The sequence below is a fragment of the Vombatus ursinus genome, unplaced genomic scaffold, assembly GCF_900497805.2.
Source record: "Vombatus ursinus unplaced genomic scaffold, bare-nosed wombat genome assembly UNPS02014789.1, whole genome shotgun sequence".
NCBI lineage: Eukaryota > Metazoa > Chordata > Mammalia > Diprotodontia > Vombatidae > Vombatus > Vombatus ursinus.
Genome location: NW_020954567.1, coordinates 26,620,706 through 26,639,581, shown reverse-complemented (window position 1 = coordinate 26,639,581; position 18,876 = coordinate 26,620,706). Strand labels below are relative to the sequence as shown.

The 18,876-nt window shown below is 33.0% G+C and overlaps 1 protein-coding gene across 3 annotated transcripts in view; it reads right to left on the bottom strand.

Moving 5' to 3' along the window:
* Positions 1-18,876, bottom strand: part of ODR4 (odr-4 GPCR localization factor homolog) — a 46,072-nt gene that overhangs the window by 10,826 nt on the left and 16,370 nt on the right. For 2 of the 3 annotated variants that reach the window (XM_027868550.1, XM_027868552.1), the window contains 7 exons: positions 18,398-18,434; positions 14,295-14,435; positions 13,389-13,484; positions 12,671-12,739; positions 10,602-10,730; positions 8,873-8,963; positions 4,470-4,655 (listed from right to left, as the gene is read on the bottom strand). In XM_027868550.1, coding sequence (XP_027724351.1) covers positions 4,470-4,655; positions 8,873-8,963; positions 10,602-10,730; positions 12,671-12,739; positions 13,389-13,484; positions 14,295-14,435; positions 18,398-18,434 — 749 coding nt within the window. The remainder of the gene's footprint in view (positions 1-4,469; positions 4,656-8,872; positions 8,964-10,601; positions 10,731-12,670; positions 12,740-13,388; positions 13,485-14,294; positions 14,436-18,397; positions 18,435-18,876) is intronic. The other variant, XM_027868551.1, reaches the window with a different exon arrangement.

Below are 18,876 nucleotides of genomic sequence, written 5' to 3'. Positions count from 1 at the left end.
CATCAACTGACACATTGGTCCTTCAAATGTGAACCATAATAGTAAATACAATATGGAAAGAGATGGACTATTAATTAATTTCTCATAATGCAAAGCTTATTTAATGAAAATGACTGTATCATATCAATCTATAAATGAAAAATACTCTATACATGACTTCAAGTCTACATACTACAAATAAAATTCAGATTTATTATTAATGAGAAAAATTCTGGACTTTAAAATGTTGATTATTAAACATATGCTTTACTTTAACATTTTATTTGTGATACCTCTATGGTCCTTATATCTTGTTTTATAGTTATTTGGACACATATCTCATATCTCCTCTTAAAACTGTAGTGATAATACTTTTTAAAGTTCTCTCATAACACCTAAAACATTATTTGTAAATAATGGGTGCTCAAAAAACACTTGCTAAATATATAAATGAATGATTTAAAATGATTAGTCATATTTCTTAGAAAAAATTATGATACTCTATGTTGATAATTATCTTTCATGTTTTTTCCCATCTTTCTCATTAGATTACAAATACAAGGGACATGTCTACTATTTCCTTTCTAACTCTGTGCCAAAATGCTCTTCACAAAGAAACATGTCATTTTACCACAATTTTCATAACAGAAAAAGTGTATTCACTAAATGATTATAAAAATGTGATTAGAACCTATACTTTACCTGATTTTGGCATTTAATAATTTCACAAATTTTAATTCAATCAGTAAGCATCTTTTTTGTGCAAAAATAAATATCACTTTTTAAACAATGTATGAGAGTAAAATAGGGCTTAGTTTAAGAGGATTACAAGGTACAAGTTAGAAACTCTCGTTTTAAACTTAAACATTTCCTAAATAAAGTGAAAACTGGTTTAAACCAATTTGGCTGAAGCAAATTATAAATCATCCTTATACTGTACACTTCACGTTTCAATTTTCTTCATCTAGTGTCATCATTTCCACTAACTGAGAGTTCTCTGCAGCTGAATGCTTATTATGTCAGAGCATTTTTAAGTTTTTGAGAACTGAATGAGTGATAAGAACCATTTGCCTTTGAACATGACAACAGCTGGTAGACAAAAGAGGTGATAACAGCAATGAGGAGACAAAGTGCCAGGCAGCTTTAAGTAGGCACTTAATAAATGCTTTTGGAATTGAATTAAAATGATGCTTTCCTAAGAGAGGACAAAAGGGAGAAAGGACATTAGTGGCAAGAAGAGAGAGCATATGGGAATTCTTTATCTGGTTATCATCAATTACATCTTTGAATCTCTGAAACTTTTTGTTTCCATGACTTTAGAACTGCCTCATAATCCTCTTAAGGTCTTAAATAGTTTTGAGAAATCATTACTGACCATGTTGCTGCCAGTTATTTCCACAAAGAGGTATCATAACAGTGGAAATTTGTTTGGATTTTGGACCTGATAAAGAAGAATGTGGTTGATTTGGTACTTACACTATGTTACCAGCTGCTTGTATAACAACATTAAATTGACTTCTCCCTATGGCCTCCTCTTGCCCCAATAGACAGTATTTGCATGATAAATTCATAGCTTATTATACATGTTTGGAAACAGTGCATAAAATACATGAACCAGGGAACTATTCTTTTATTCAACTATTAAATTAATATTGAGGAAGATTATGGGTAGATGTTTGGCAGATTTTTGTGTCTTTTGAGTTCAGCAAGAAGTACAAGAAGCTGGGAGGCACAGCTTCTATGAGATGATAGGATTAAGATCCAAAATTATTTCAACAGATCTGAATGAAAGCAATAAGACAAAATTTAAGAGACATAAAGGTAAAGCTTGCATTTAAGTTTTTAAAATATCACCAGGAGAGGATAGGTGGAACATAGCTTGGTAGTCAGCATTCACATTATCTAGGAATTGTGTAAGCAGCGACCCACAGTTTAAGAAGTGCTGAAGAGGTCATGAGTAGACAAAGTTTAAGAAGATCCAGTCTAAGGTATTAAGGAATACTTATTTGTAATTGAAGAATGATACAACTGCTAAAAAATAAAAAAAACTTTAAAAAGCCTGTACAAACTTGGGCTGCATTTTAAAACTACTACTTATCACAGGAAATAAGAGTTCTACAGTACTTTGAAAGGTCAGATCACCTCAAGAGTATTATATTTAATTCTAAGTGCCACATTTTAAGGACATTAGAATATGTCTTAAGGAAGATAACTACGATGGTAAGGGTATCTGTCAGTAATGTCAAGTATTGATTGAAGGAACAAGCACATATGTGGTAGCCTGAACATGGTGACTAAGGAGACATGATAATTGTCTTCAAGTATCTGAAGGGATGTTGTGTAAAAATGAGAAGATGAGTTCCATGTTGCTTCTGACGACAAGACATGGATGTTACAGGATGTTACAGATAATTTTTTTTTGCTCAATATACTTGTACTTATTCAATATGGATTGGGTTTTTTGGGTCCTTCCCAACTCTGAGATTCCGTGAACACAAAACACTGCAACAACTAACACTATCTAAAAATACAAAGACATGCCTCATGAACTGAGTTAAGGACAGGCTAGATGACCATCATTTTCAGGGGTGCTAGACAAGAGATTTTCAGGGCAACAGATTAGATGACCTACATGCTCCTTTTTTTTCAATTTTGAGCCTATGACTGGCTAACAGGGAAAGTTCACGGCTATGCTCTGTGGAACCATTAAAATATGCAAGGTGGCACAAAAAAATAAGACTTGCCCTTGCAAAATGGTTATATGTTCAAAACAAAACCATATGTCCTTAAAATGATGATATTATTATTGGACATTATATACTATTTGATGATGATATCATTTAAAACATAAGAAGTTGCCACAAAATCAAAATATTCAACATTTTTAATTTTTTCCTTCCCTTTTTTCACATAAAGCAAACTCTTTATTCCTCATCATGATTAGCACTAACACCTGGAGTTATCAACTTAGAAAAAGTTGGAGGTCTCAACTTACACTTGAGGCACTATAGCTAGGTTGGAAATTCACCAATAAATTACATGACTCACCATAGTAACAAGAGTGCTTGAATTAAATACCATAATCCAGTTCCAGCCCATATAGTAAACATAAAGGGGTGTGGAAATAGAATTTAAAAAAGGTACCATAGCAACTGATGAATAACTATGAAATCTGCAAAATGTACTGAGGAAAAAATAGATGGCCTGAGGTTTAAAAGCACTTGTTTTCTCATTATAAGGAAAAAAAAAGACTAAGGTAATAATGTGCCTACAAGAACACTCACAGACACTGTGACAGTCTAAATGATGAATTGTTCTTTCCTGATAGCTATCTTTGTTTACTGAATTAATACTTTTTTCTTATTTTAAAAAGTTATCTTAGGAACATTATAGTATTATTTCCTAAGGTAATGCTCACATACATTTATATACATTTCTTGGGAATTCTGTATTCAATAGGAATAAAATAAAATAATACAGACATCCAAAATACAAGCTCCAATATGACAGAGAAAGATGAAAATGCTGAAGAAACTACATTTGACAACAGGCATAACATGCTCCAAAAGAATACAGCTTTGGAAATTTGAAGGTATCTTTCAGGTTTGCTCCTTAGACATTTCTTTCTGTTATCTTATAAGTGTTTATTTCTTATCTGAGGGAGGTGTGGCAGCATGAAGCCACTAAGATAATGGAGTTCTGAGAAAAATTCCATAAATTACAAAAAGAAGAATACGAAACTTCATAGTTCTTCCTATTAGGAAGTCAGTCATACTCTACATTATTTTTATCTTATCAAGAGCCCCCTCCATTATTTTGAAAACAGTTGAAATACTGTGATGCTTTGCTAGTAATTACTATCAACACTGTGCCACTCTGCCAATATTTACTATATATTTACCATTTATTTACTATAAATACCTGCAGAGTGGCACGGTGATAGACTGAGTTCCTTGGAATTAGGAAAACCTGGGTTAGATTCTGCCCCTTGGAACTTACTAACTCAGTGATGACAAGCAAATCACTTGAACTCTGTGCCCTGAGAAAGTTCCCAAACCAATGAAATCACAAAATGCATTGACATTTAAGTATTAACAATAGTACTTAATATCCTCTGGGAAGGAATATGCTCATTTTATCTCCCTGTAAAGATTAAAATTTGAAATGCCTTACTTAAAATGTTATGTCAGCATACCCAAAACAACCATAAGATGTTTAAAAGTTAATCTTTTATTGATCTTCTAATTAAGTGATTCCTCACTATAGTTTAATCATGTGTTTAACAATAACTTATCTTTATGTCAGCCTTAATAGTTTGCAAAGTACTTTCCTCACAGAAACAAATTAGCATTTTTCAGATGAGAAAATGAGGCTCAGTAATTATGTGTCTCTCTGACTGGTCACAAGACTAGCAAGTGGAACAGCAAAAACTAGAGCCCAAGTTTATATGTTTACTATAGCTACAATGATGCCTCCTTGTTTATTTTTACCTGTATTGATTTCCTCTGCAATTTCTAGATCATCTATTCCTATGTGCTGATCCAACAATTCCATAAAATGTTCCTGTATCTCCTGAGTCGACTCATCTCCAAATTTATAATCACACAGCTTTACACTCAATCCAGGAACAGGGACAAATATTCGATGTGGAAGAGCATGGAATTCTTTTTCAGAATCTAGAAGAAAGCATAATCATTATCAAGTAAATAGTATTATTACTGGCTATGAAAAAGATACTCATGGCAATGATGGCATAAACTATAAAAGACAAAAAAAAAAAACAACAGATAAAGAGACCTTTCTATCCTCTTCAACACCTGAACAATTTAATTAAACAAACAGTGATTAAGCATCTACTACATGCAAGGTACTGGGAATAAAAAGACAAAAATTAAGCAATCCTTGCCTTTGAGGAGTTTACCTACTAAAGGAAACACCATGCCCATAATTCAGAATAAATACAAAATAATCTGAGGAATTTCTTTTAAAATGCTTGCTGAATTGAATTAAATTGAAGAGGGAGAAAGCACTAACAATTGGGGGGATGTAGAAAAGCTTCCCTGAGATCATGGCATCTGAGCTAAGCCTTGAAGGAAATTAAAGATTCTAAGATTCAGAGGTGATAAAGGCATTCTGGACTTGTGCAAAGACAATGACAGAGTCAGTAGAAAGTACGAAGTCTGGAAAACACCTAATAGGCCATTTTGGCTGGAGCACAATGTGAAGGGGAATAATATCAAATAAGTCATGAAAAGTGAGTGGAATTCAGACTCTTCAGGGATTTAAACATAAGGTTGATTTTGCTATACTAGAGTCAAGAAGGTACCACTAAAGAAAAATAACATTCCATGAAAAGAAACAGGTTTATAAAAACAAAAGATATCAATAAAATTATTTTTAAAAAGTAATCAGGTTATGAAAACTGAAATTGTTTCCCTATTTCTTCATATAAATAATTTTATTCACAAGAACATATAAATATAAAAACTTAGTCTATGGTTTATATTATTTAAAATTATGCTTAAAGAATAGCCTACTCTTTAAAAGCATATATTCTTTGAAGAAACGTATTCTTTCAGCAGTAGAATTAAAATGATTCTTGTGAGTTTTATGTTGTTACTTTCCAAATTATGTTATACCATCATTTTCTTCACGCTTTTCAAGTAACAAAATTAAGTACTTATAAATGACAAAAGTTACATTTACTTGTTAAGGAACCAACCAAAGACTTTACATATAAAGTGAAAAACAAAGAAAAATTCCCTAAGTTTCACAGGAAATGTAAAAATTAGCTTATTTCTTCTAGCTCTAGCACATTATCTACCTTTCAGAGATGGGAAATTAAATTCTCCTCTTTGACCAGACTGCCTCCTAGCTGTAAAATCACTGAACTGCCTTGTAACTTTTCTTAATTGTCCAGTTTTTATATTATGTACACACACACACATACATATATAATAATAATCATTATTATTGTTAACAAGCTAAAAATATCCAGTGGAACTCATAATTTGTGCCAATGGAAGAAACATTAGAATGCAAAATAAAATTTAGTGTTTTGAGCTGCATTAATATACTACTAATACAGAAGAAAAACCTTAAAAATATGTTCCCTGTACATTAAAGACTGCACATTAAATGTGTGGGTTTAATTAATTTTGGAAACAAGTTAACATACTGTTAACAGGAAATATTAGCAAAGAACAGAGAGAAAAAGAAGGGAAAAAGGAAAGAAAAACATTTCTAACTTCTTTTTTTCAGAAGCTAAATTAAATTTATTTGCTAATGAGTATAGGTCTTCTAATTAGTTTACAAATGAGTACTGGTCTTCTAATTAGTTTATAACTGATGACAAAAATGGAGATTACTAGGGGTATTTTTTAAAAGACAAGTTTTTTTTTTTAAATATACTAAAAACTCAGAAATAGAGGGAAGATAATTCTGCCATTCCAAAAATCATTCCTATATTTATTTTCATTTTCAAAGAGACATTTTAAAATGAAGAACCCAAATCTGCCTTCCACAGATCCAGAAGCAAAAAGGAAGAATCTAATCATTTAAGTTAAAAAGAAATATACTATGTCCCCCACATATATCTCAAGTTTATTTCTCTTAAAAAAAATGATTACTTTGTTATGCTAGAGCAACAAAATAAAAGTTAATTGTAAGCTACTAACGGTTATGGTTCTTAATTGTTTTTACTAGTATTATAAGTGGTTTTATGCAATTATATTAAGCTGGTCATCCACAACTTCAAAGAAATACATCTGTGTTTATTTAAAAGATTATATAGTAAAGTAAGTATGTTCTATTCAGATCCCAAATTCATGTAAGGGTGCTGTGGTTTACATAAATTTTATATTATGCATTCCAAATATCACTCTTGGTAAGATTTTCCTGATAGACAAAGGTAAGATGCTAAAAAAATTTTCATATGAACCATGAGATCCAAATAGTCTTCGTCATGATTCCCTCCTCTAGTTCTTGAATTTCCTCACAGGAACATACTTTGTTACTTACAATGCTACCATTTTCTTCCCCAGTCTCTGCTCTTATCTATCCTGTTTCTTTTCAATACAGTGTTCCCAAACAGAGCCACAGTCCAGTAACAGGTTTCATCTCACCTAGTATCAGTGATCCCTATGAGATAAATTGTCCCATTGCATTAGGACCTCTGAGAGCTCCTCATCTGATTTCTGAACTTTGAACATTTTTATACACAAGACACTTGAGGCAAAGGCTCCTTTCATAGATTTCGTCTCCTCAAAAGAGGTTTTGGGCATCTCAGCTGCTTTTATTCCTTTCTGTGAGACTATTGTCTATAGTACTTTTCTTAGATGACCATCCGTGTTTTACACCCAAACCACGAGTGTCCCTCAGTGCCCTCATCTTCTCTCCCTTCATTGTCTCTCTTGGTGATCTCGTCAGCTTCCGTGGATTCAAGTAGCATATATCTGCAGATTAACTCCTAGGCAGGGGCAACTAGGTGGCACAGTGGCCAGAGCTGAAGTAATGAAGACTCATCTTCCTGAGGTTTTAAGCTTTAATAATTTAAAATTGTACTAAGACTTTTGGAACTCCCTATATTTTGTTATATAATTAATATCATTACATTATATAATTTGCATCATAAATTAAATTATATAACTATGATATGTCTACGCTAAATACCTCATACTCTAACAAGGACCAGAACAGTAGTCATTCAATTTGCAAAGTGATTTTTTTTTAAAATATTATTCTTCCAAAAAGGGATCCATAGGCTTCATCAGATTGCCAAAGGAGTCCATGACACAAAAAAAGTTAAGAACACCTACTTTAAGGGATGCAATATTCAATCTGTGAGTTAAGTCATGGAAATGCCACTTTAAGATATTAAACAGGTAAGTCATCAAAATGTTAAAAACATTACTCTGAATATAAAGTCAAAAATACTGAATGAGGTCAAATTAAAAAAATGATTAAACATTCTTAAATGGCATAAGTAATAAATACTGTATACACAAAGAATATATTATGGTATACCAGGAACTTTCTTTACAACACTGGGAGAAAGGTAGTATAATTATTATGCCCATTTCATAAATAAGGAAAAAGAATTCTAGAAAGGTTAAATGATTTGTCCACAGAGGCAGAACTAGTTAGTGTCAAAGGAGGAACTTAAGTCAAGGTCTTCTCACTTTTAAGCCTTAGAACACAAAGAAAGTACAGTCAATTCAATGTCTCTCTCTCTAATAGTGGTAACAAAAAAAGTTCTATGGGAAGACATATCTACCTTCATGACATCATCTTAAAATGTTAGGGATGTATCTAAGCATCCCTAGCACTCAAAAATAACCTATTATGTATCTATTATCTATATACCAATCATGAATATTTAAAAGTCCTTCTTGAATTTAATTATATTTTAGTCTACTCCATAAGTTATCTATTTATGTAAAATATATCATTTTATCTGGTCCATGGGTAAAGTTTCCTGTTTAATCAAATATTCTACTTAGTAACAAGCAACCATACATACCAGACAGTAACTACCAATTTTCAAAGAATTAGATTGCTATTTAGAACACATTAAGCGAAAAAAATTTTAATTGTATTTTGACCATTGAGAAGTTCTGGAGGGAACTCACATGTTTAAGTAAATAAAAGTAATCATCTACAACATAGGCCACACATACTAGTAGGTCACGTGTTTTAGAGGAAAAAATTGCCATTTAGGCAATCAACGCTTACAAATATTGCTAAAATTTGTTCCTAAAGTGCTAAAAATACTTTCCTGCAATTCTGTCACAAAACCCTAAGAATGTGTCCAATTTATATCCCGTTATATTCCTGCATCAAACAAAGAAAACATAAAATGAAATTTTAAAAATCATTTATTTTATATTCAAACCTTTATTGCCTGGTATTTCATTCATAAGAAGATCTTCAAATAGTATTTCACAACGATCAGACACTGTGTTCAATATATCTCTCTTTAATGCCTAGAGACAAAAACAAAACACAATCAAAAATAGAAATGTAGAGCTCCTGCTATAAGACCCTAACTGACATAGTTTTGAAATATTTAGGGTCAAATTATGTTTACTAAAACACAAATGGAAACATAATTCTAAATCTAAAGTGACTGACAAGCTTAGTACTTAAAGCAGGTAAATATTTCCCTTCCAAACTCATTTTTACTATTCATTTCCTCAGCAATTTCCATCAACATCATAAAGGTATTTTTCCTTTAATAGAATAAAGATAAATTTCAGCTCAGTCCTATCCAAATTAATTACTTCCAAATTAGTAAGTATGTACATGCTGCATAAATAATACTAGTCAATGTCAGTGCTCCAAACTGGTGAACTACACAATTATTTCGAAGTGTCATAATTTTCACAATTTCTGAATGATTTGGCACCCAACATGACAGTACAGTTTTTTTTGGTTGCTCTTAGAAACTTAAGATTCTGAGAGGAAAAGGACCTGGAATGCACTTTTACTATTACGATAGTTCATCCATAGTTGGTTGATGATCCTATAGGGAATTGTATAATTATTACTTAAGGACAAATTTCCTCCATTTTTACATAGAAAAATGGAGAAATATAAAATAAAATAATGTATACTATATCTTATTAATAATAAAAATAATTTTATCTGAGAAACAGTATGTGTTTGACAAACCCAAGGAGCTCCCTGACGTAAAAATTTATTTCTTTAACACCAATACTCCTTTTGATACAATTATATACAACCCTAAATGCCATAATTGCAATTTAAGGAATGCCATAATTTTTAAAGAATCAAAATTGTGAGTATACATCAGAAGAAAGTAGGGTACAGCAAATTATAAATGATGACTTCCATGCAAGAGGTAACACAGACCTCATTCAGAAAATGTTATTTGAAAAGGAGGTGAGTCATTTACACAACTATAATCTAGGGACTAACAATCTAGCAACTCTGTTGCACCAGTACTTATGGGCTATTCAAAGACCTAGAAAAAATTTCTATCTACAGCATAGGGTCTACTCTATCAACAAATAGGAGAGCAATATTACCCACATTGATGCAATCCCAGATCCTTTGAAAATACCAAGGAATATCCATAGGCTATTTCAATTTAAAGAAAAATGAGAATAAAGATCTTTGAACCTTATCATAAATTCTCGGATTTAATTCTGAACATGTAAATAAACTATATTTTCACTAGTACTGTGATTTTACTGTAATTTAGATTCACGAGGACTGTGATCTCAGTGATTTAAAACTAAGAATAATGCTTACACTTAGCTCTTTCAGCATTTTCCTCTTAAGAACCCTAAAGGAGGGGCAGCCAGGTGGTGCAGTGGATAGAGCACCAGCCCTGGAGTCAGGAGGACCTGAGTTCAAATCCGGATTCAGACGCATAACACTTACTACCTGTGTGACCGTGGGCAAGTCACTTAACCCCATTGCCTAGCCAAAAAAAAAAACAAAAAAAAACCCTAAAGGAAACCTCAAGTATATGTACACTACATCCCCTTGCCAAGTAGAGTCAAATGAATGATTCCAAGTTTTAAAAGGTTAAAATGTTATGAAACAGCTGGAGTAAAACATTATCATGCCCTGTACGATGGTAATTATGGTCTGACCTGCACAGCATCTTTAACTTTGGGTTTGTTGCTGTGAATATAAGCTCTACATGTCACAGAACCCTTGAGGTTTACAGAACCACTGCAGACCTGGACTGTAGCTGTAGATCTGTGATTCGAATTAAGGAGCTGAAAGAGAAATGTTGCCTTTAGTCTAAATAATGATTAAGTGGCCCTCCCATTAGAAATAAAACAAGTATCATGTTACACTCCACATGAGCATTTTAGGAATTTTATGAGTATGACTTCTATTTCTTGCCCCAATGTTTGAAAATATTCTCCATCAATTATGAAAAGGTCTTTACCCCATTTTCCTTTTTGTAGTTTAGTAGTTTTTCTGAGCATCTATATTGTAACCTGAAATCAATTTTTTTCTTTTAAGCACAAATATGAGAAGTAGTGTGACATTAGAACCCGCAAAGCCTTGTTTCAAGTCCCACTTCTAACACATAATGCCTATGTAATTCTGCACAAGTTACCTACCCTGTCGGTTCTTTAGATGGAAAGATAATGAATTTGACTTTCGAAGTGCAAATTAATATGATGACCAGATAGAAATGTCCAGAACATATTTCAAAAGGAGGCATAACAGAAAAATTAGAAAAAATTAAAAGTTGGTAACAGACCACAAAGAAGTAAGATTTGAAGCCATGGAGTGGAGGTAATCACTGAGGAAGAAAATATAGATACATCTAAGTAGAAAGCCAAAGGCTTTCTTGCTGAAGAGAATCTTGCTAAAATGTCCATCTCTTGGAAAAAGGGCAGAGGTGAGGAAAGCCACAGAAGAAGGAAGCAAAGTAAACAGAAGAAGCAGTCAGAGGGACAGGAAGAGAACCAGAAAAGTGCAGTGTCAAGAAATTTAATTTCAGCAGAATGGTGGAGATGTATGCCATATTACAAGGGGTGAAGGATGGAGGTGGTGGAAAGGCTGGGGGGGCAGGGAGGAGATAGGGGGTAGTCAAAGAGTACAGAGGGCTTTGTGTAGGACTTTGCAATGCAAGGGAAGATAAGATGGTGATAACTCAGGATACAGTATTTTTTAGGGAAAGTTGTTTCTGGGTTTTAGATTAGGGCAGGCAGATTGAAGAGACAAGAAAGGGGTAGGACATGATAGCAATCTCCAACTACCTGAAGGGTTGTCATGTAGAAGGCAATTCATCCTTGTTCTTCTTGGTGTTAGACAATAAAACTAGTACCAGTGAGTGAAAGTGAAGGGAGGCAAATTGTGACTCAACATAAGAAAAAACTTCCTAAAATTTTAATGTAGTGCTTCTAGAATAAAACACAAATAAATTTCTTAGCCTGGTATTTAAAACATGGAACAATCTGGTCCCAACCTAGTTTTCCAGACCTATTTCGCTTTCCTTCACATCCTCTATCTTTGTTCCAGAATAAAAAGGACAACTAACCATTCTCTAAAAATGACATTCCATTTCCGATCTTTATGCCTTCCTATAATTCTGTCCCCATGACTTAAAATATGGTTCATGGGAGTTTATTGGAGGCAGATTGAGATAGTCATCTCCCATTTACATTCTCCACCATTTAGCTTCAAATGTTTTATATGTGGATAACTATCAAGAGCCAGCCACATCAGATAAATGAAGCTCACATATATTATCTAATTTTAAATGGGCCCTCAATGCTACATACCAATCCTTTTTACTCTTCCTTGATAAATTTCTCACAATTGATTCTAAATCTTTCCTTCTCTCTATCACTACTCCCTCTCAGCAGAGTATACTATGGAGAAAATTGAGGTGATCCATCATGAGCTCCTGCTTCTCCCAAATTCTAAACCTAAAATCCTTTCAACATCATCTTCCATTCTTTCCTCCTTTCCTCCAAGCTTTAGGGCTAAAGATGTAGTCAGAAATGGTTTTAGGAAAATGATACCTCTATGAGTTACTTAAAAAGTAAACTGTTCTCATGGTTGAAAAATTAATAATGTCTAAGTTCTAAAATGTTATGATTCTCAATATAATAAACTCCAAAATGTTGATTTTGTTAATGCCATATAATGACTTTCTGAAAAGGTTTTAGATTAGTAGCATTTTCCCAATATTTACCAAATGTGTCAGGACCCTGACATCAAAAGTTTGACTAGTAGTTTGAGTATTTCCTCTAGAAGACTTTTTCTGAAAGAGAAAAAAATTAAAATACTAATTATTTAGGCAATAAATATTTCATTCGGGTTTTTTTTTAAAAGGCAATTTAGAAATCATCCTGAAGACATTTTTAGTGATAAGACTGAATAGGTCTAACAAGAGGCCAAAATTTGTAAATACTACAGGTTAAAAAAAAATCTAAAAAGTTAAGGGAAAAGCACTATCAGGAAACAGTACAGTGTTGTTTAATCATACTGATCACTAGAGATAGCATTTGTGGGATGAAATTTTTGAACTATATATCAACATCAAAATTTTTGAAAAAATCAATTCCTCCCCAATTTTCTCTATTCCAATTAACTCACTGGAAATATGTTTTTGAGTCAGAATCACTCTGAGTCTAGTTATAATCTAAGAAGATATTAGCTATTATTACTGTACTCAGAGCCAAAGAGCTGTAAATATTGGGTGCTTCCAGCAAGTTTTTCAAGACTGCACTATATCATGATTAATACATTTGGCCCTTAACCACATTTTAATGTACAAATCTTCAGAAATACTGGGACTAAATGACATACAAATTCTATAGATTCTGTCAGAATATTAGTCATAATTTTTTTCATCTTAAAGGAAATATTTCAAATCATTTAATAGCTCAAACATAATTTCCTGAATTCACCTGTCCTTCTAGCAGTTCACAATCTTCCTCTTTAACTTGTCCATTGATCAAATACATACCACCTTCAATTTGCTTGGCCCAGCGTGCAAGTCCATTCTTAAAAGAAAAACATCTCATTAAGTCTCTAGGTACAGCATATATTAAGTAATTTCAACTTTATTAGATTTTTCTTCCTCCCATGCTTACACAGTTCCTAAAAAACTAAAAGCATTGGCAATACTTAATATTAAAATAATATTCTTGAAATCATATTCAAAAAACTTGCAATATACCTCCAATCTTTAACTACTCCATATATAATATCTTCTCTCCTGACTAAAAATATGAGGCATATACCTATATGTATCTAAATTGTAAATAAATCTCCCTAAATATGCATAAAATAGAGAACAAAAGTTTAACCACAGATACCTATTCATTTCAAAAGTCTTTAAAAATTAAAAAAATAAAAACAAAAACATAAGACACTACAGAAAGGAGCTATAATATGGAATGAAAGATATCAAATAGTTTCAGAGAGTTCTCTTGTTAATAGAAAGGACAAAAGGGAAAAGCAACAAAAGCGGAAAAATCCTAAGTTCGAGATACTGAGAAGAAATTATACAAAGAGGTAAGAAAAAAGTACTAGGAAAGGTAAGGAAGCTAAATTGAGGCCTAAGACAAAGAAAAATCCAGACAACTTTTTTTTCAATAAAGAATATTTACCAAGCACCTAATGTGTGCAAGAAAGAAAAACAACTACAAGGCACTGGTTGGTTAACTCTACCATCAAGGTACTTATAATCTGCATGGAGGAATAAGACACATATACAACAAATCACCACCTAATGGTGTCCAATAATGGAAAAGAAAGACAATATTCTCAACAGTTATTTAATAATATTATAAGTTTATTTTATCTATTACCTTTGTATTTTTCTCCAGGGGATAACTAGCAGTTGTGGCTGAAAGTGGAACATGAATGTTAACATGAATTGTGCAATCTAAAGAAAGCCATGAAGTAGATAGTCCGTTCTGATATTTCCAGTCTGCAGGTTTTGGTGAACTCTAGAAGTGACAAAAGAGGAAGTAAGACTGAGATTTAAAAACACACATAAAATGATGCACTTCAAATAAAAATATATTATGGATCAATAAGTTATAAAAAGCATAAGGATAAGTAATTATGTTATAGGACAGCAAATTTTCAAACTTTGTCAGATTTCTTTAAATATGACATTTCTATTCCAAAATGAAAATACAAAGTAATAGTAATAATTATGCCTAAGGTTCATTATTAGCTCTGAGAGGTCTTGGAGCATAGATTTTACAAAGCAGAATTGTCACCAGAACCAAAGTTTCCAGAGTTTGAAGCATGTATTAAAATTCCCTATTCTGTAAGTCTTATTGGCTCTTCTGTTTTCAAGACACAGCAGAGAGGTGAGGTTAGACATGAGGCTGTCATATCAAAAGGCACTATGGCTTCATCTCTTATAAGAACCCTACTCCTCACTCAGCACCTGGGATTTTATACATTTGGTATATTGACATGTATTTATTGAATGTCCACTGTGCACAATGCCTATGTGTATGACTACCATGCCAAACAGCTCAGGGCTCTGAAATAATATATTAAACGTCTTAACTTTGTAAACACAAGAGCCCAGGAACTCTTACTCTTTTAAGTATCTCTGGAAGGGGCATCCTTTAAATGTTAACAGACTTCTTTAGCACTAAACACTGTATGCTTTAACATGTTAAACAGCTTAAGGAATATCAGACTACTAAGAGAGGTGAGAGATGGAGTCTTCTTTCTGTTTATGCCTGTGTAAATCAGATATACATTTCCAATGCCACTCCACTAAAGTAAACTATTTTAATGAGCTTTCTCATAGGTAGCCATTTAGAATATTTAAAGTTCTAAATTCAAAACAACTTAATTAATGTGCTTTAAAAATATAACTATGTTGGATTTCTAAAAAATGAATAAAAATAATTCTGTGGATTTTTTTTAAAAGTCCAAGTGAAATTGCCTAGTAGAAGTATTATTATTCAAAATCATATTATAAAGCAGTTCCAAACATTTACTAGAAATAAGAGAATTACCATCTAGTTTTTTTTCTCCACTTTGATTATGAAAAAATATACCTTTAAGTATAAGTATCTGTGTGTATGTACACAGGAATTATCATTTGTAGACTGATCCACATGGTGGTCAGAAAGTAGCAAAGATGTGTGAAATATCCCTCTAACAATAATGCATTATCTGATTTATCAGTAGGCATATCTTCATCAGTAGAAGGTTGATCTCTCCCGTCCCTGTTAGCTCTCGATTCTATGATTCTTTGTCTTCATTGAGCTTTAAGGCCACCTAGACAATTTCAGTTGACTGCCATTAAATAGAGATCTTTTTATCCTTCTGGTAGTTCAGACCTATGGTTTAACCTCTCTGACAGATAAAACTGTGAGACAGCACTTTTTTCCTAAAAAATAAACTCCTTATTATAAAAATAAATACAAAATTCCTTAATCTTAGTGCCTTCGCCCTGAGACTACTTCCAACTTATCCTGTATGTATCAAGCCTGTACATGGTTATTTGCATGTTGTCTCTCCCTCTGAGCTTCTTGAAAGCAAAGACTTTTTTTTTTTGCCTTTGTATCTCCAATGCTCTGCACAGTGTCTAGAACACAAAAGGCAATAAATGCTAACCGAGTGACCAAAAAATAATGGACTTTTAGGGACATTAACTAGCAGTGTGTGGCTCTGATTTCACTAGGCCCTAACTACTTCATTTGTAAAATGAAGGAAGGGTCTATACCTGTATGTGGACTCATCTACAAAGCTTAATAAGCACAGTGCCTGGAATATACTAAATGCTTAATAAATGCTTGTTGATTGTCTGACTTATCAACAGGCAAACACTACAAGCCCAGCCACCAAAGCCTAATCAAGCTGCCACCCACCCCTCCCAGGGCACTCTGGCATGTTCTCTTTAGTCAATGATCCTGTTCAACAGCATCTCACCTAACCCAAACCTGGCTCCTTTGCTCTCCTTCCCCCCTTCTTAGCCTCTTTTTTAAGTCATATACTTGTGTGCCCTCAGCATCAAACTGCCTTTTTCAAGGGAATGAGGTAGTTAACTAATTACACTGTTAAGTTATAATAGCTCAAGGCTCTCTATTCTACTTACTAAGCTATAAATGGATATTAAAATAAGAATTTTCTGGAGACAAAGTACTGAGATTTGTTAATCTTTTTATTGTATTGGTTTATATATTAAATTATACAATTTAAAGACAATTGGTATAAAACCTCTAGCACCAATAATAAAAATTACATCTAAAGTATAAATTGGCTCTTCAAAAAACGATTTTAAGAATGTTAGAAAAGAGGTTAACCTTTGGCCAAGCCTCTAATATTATACTCTTCTTGATCTAAAATTCTAGCATGGGATAGTAGAAAGCACCTTGAATAGATCAGGTATCAAAAGACCTGGGCTCCAATCCTGGCTCTGTCACTTACTGCTTCATATTCAATAGAATGACCTGACCTCTCCAGGATTTTTTCCCATCTGCAGAACAAGGGGTTTGAATTAAATGATCTTTAGTATGGCTTTAACAGCATCTAAGGTACCAGGAACAGAAATGTCACTTTCAAAACTAATGAATGATTTGAAACAATCATAATGATCCATGCTCTAAACAGGAATATGCCACCTTACAAACAATTTATCAAATCCTCTAATTTCTCAAAAAGATAATAAATTAATATTCTTCTTTTAAAAAGAAACTTTCTGTGGATGTCCCTTCTTCCTCACCACTTCCTTTTCTGGTATGTTATACAGTAGTCAGAGATTGTATTATAGTCTGAGGCAAAGCTAGTCATTCTTTCTTTCTATTACTTAATTAATGAGGTAACAGTACTCTGCTTGTCCAAAAGGCACAACTGTTCCCAACACCTCTCTCTACCAGTACAAACAGCAGCAGTTCCTGTGTCTCTGCATATACTTGGCTCAAGATACAAACTGAATTCAAAACCAAGTCTGAACCCTCAGTGGCTGCTCTGCTTGCTTCCAAAGTCTTATGACTTTGCTTACCCAAAGAAAATGGAACTGCAAAGTTGCTTCTTGACAATGCTCCACCCTCTGGGTTTCCCTACCCTATTAGCAGCTAATTTCATATAACTGAAAACACAGTGACACTTGGTTTCTACAATATTAACATCATTTCAAATGGAGTTCCCTTGAATATAAATTGGCTTCTTTAATTACATTTTTAAATTCAATAAGCATTTGAGCAGCACCTAACATTTTTCAGGTTCTGTGGAGGTGATAGTGATAAAAGACAAAAATTAAATACTCTTTACCTTCAAGGAATTTATATTTTATTATTAAGAAACATGCCCAAAGAAGTCAGTAAAAAATATGCATAAAATAATTTCTTGGGGGACCACACTATGAATGGAGGCTTTCAGGAGAGAGAGGCTTCTCATGAGAGCAAGAGGAAGCGCTTCAGCACATTAGCTCTGAAGGAAACTGGGGTTCTGTCAGGTGGGAGGAGGTTCGTTTTGTTACTGAGGACAGCCTCTGTGGAGGGAGGATGGGAAATAAAACATCGTGTATGTTAAACACCAAGCATCCCCTCTGATGGAATGGAGAGAAAGTGAATGACAGTAACATACCACTGGCTTGGAAAGGTGGGCCACAGACAGGATTTGGAAGCAACACAGATGGTTTGTATTTTATACAGCCTTTAAATCTAACATCTGCTGAAACCTTAGGAAATTTTTTCCCCTCTCTCTCTCTGATAATAAAAAATGTATTTTAAATACTTTTCCAGAGATCTGAAATGCTTGTAATCATGTTAATTATATTTAAGTGTCAAGTAGAACTCTAGCTACCTTTGCACCTCAAAAGAAAGTAGGAGCATGCTGAAATAAATATACTGAAACTAATGACTAAAGTATAATTTTAAAAACAAACATAACTGGTTCCAAGATAAACTGGTTGGATAAAAAATATTCATCTTACCTTTGGGTCACGGGTATCATAAGTGCGACAAAGTATTCTTGACTAATTAAGGAAATACAAATGAAATAAATATTTGGCAGAATCAGACAAAAGAAAAAGAACAAATACTAACATCTACTGTAAAGTCAGGTAATGCAACTTTAAATGTAAGAAAATTAGCATCATCTTTAATATGAATACAACCTGTGTATACACTTTGACCAAGCAATACCACTACTCCAAAATAGTCTAAAGTCTAAAAATAATAGCTAACATTAAAAGCAAAAAGATCAAAGAAAAAGGAAAAAACTGACTCGCACACAAATAATTACAGCAATTCTGTTTGTAATGATGACGAACTAGAAGCCAAGAATGAAGCAAAGAACATCAACTAGGAATAGTTGAACTAATTATATGAGTATGGATTACTGCTTTAAAAAAAAAAAAGAATGGTTTCAGGAAAACCTTGGAAAACTTATATAAACTTTCAGAATGAAGCG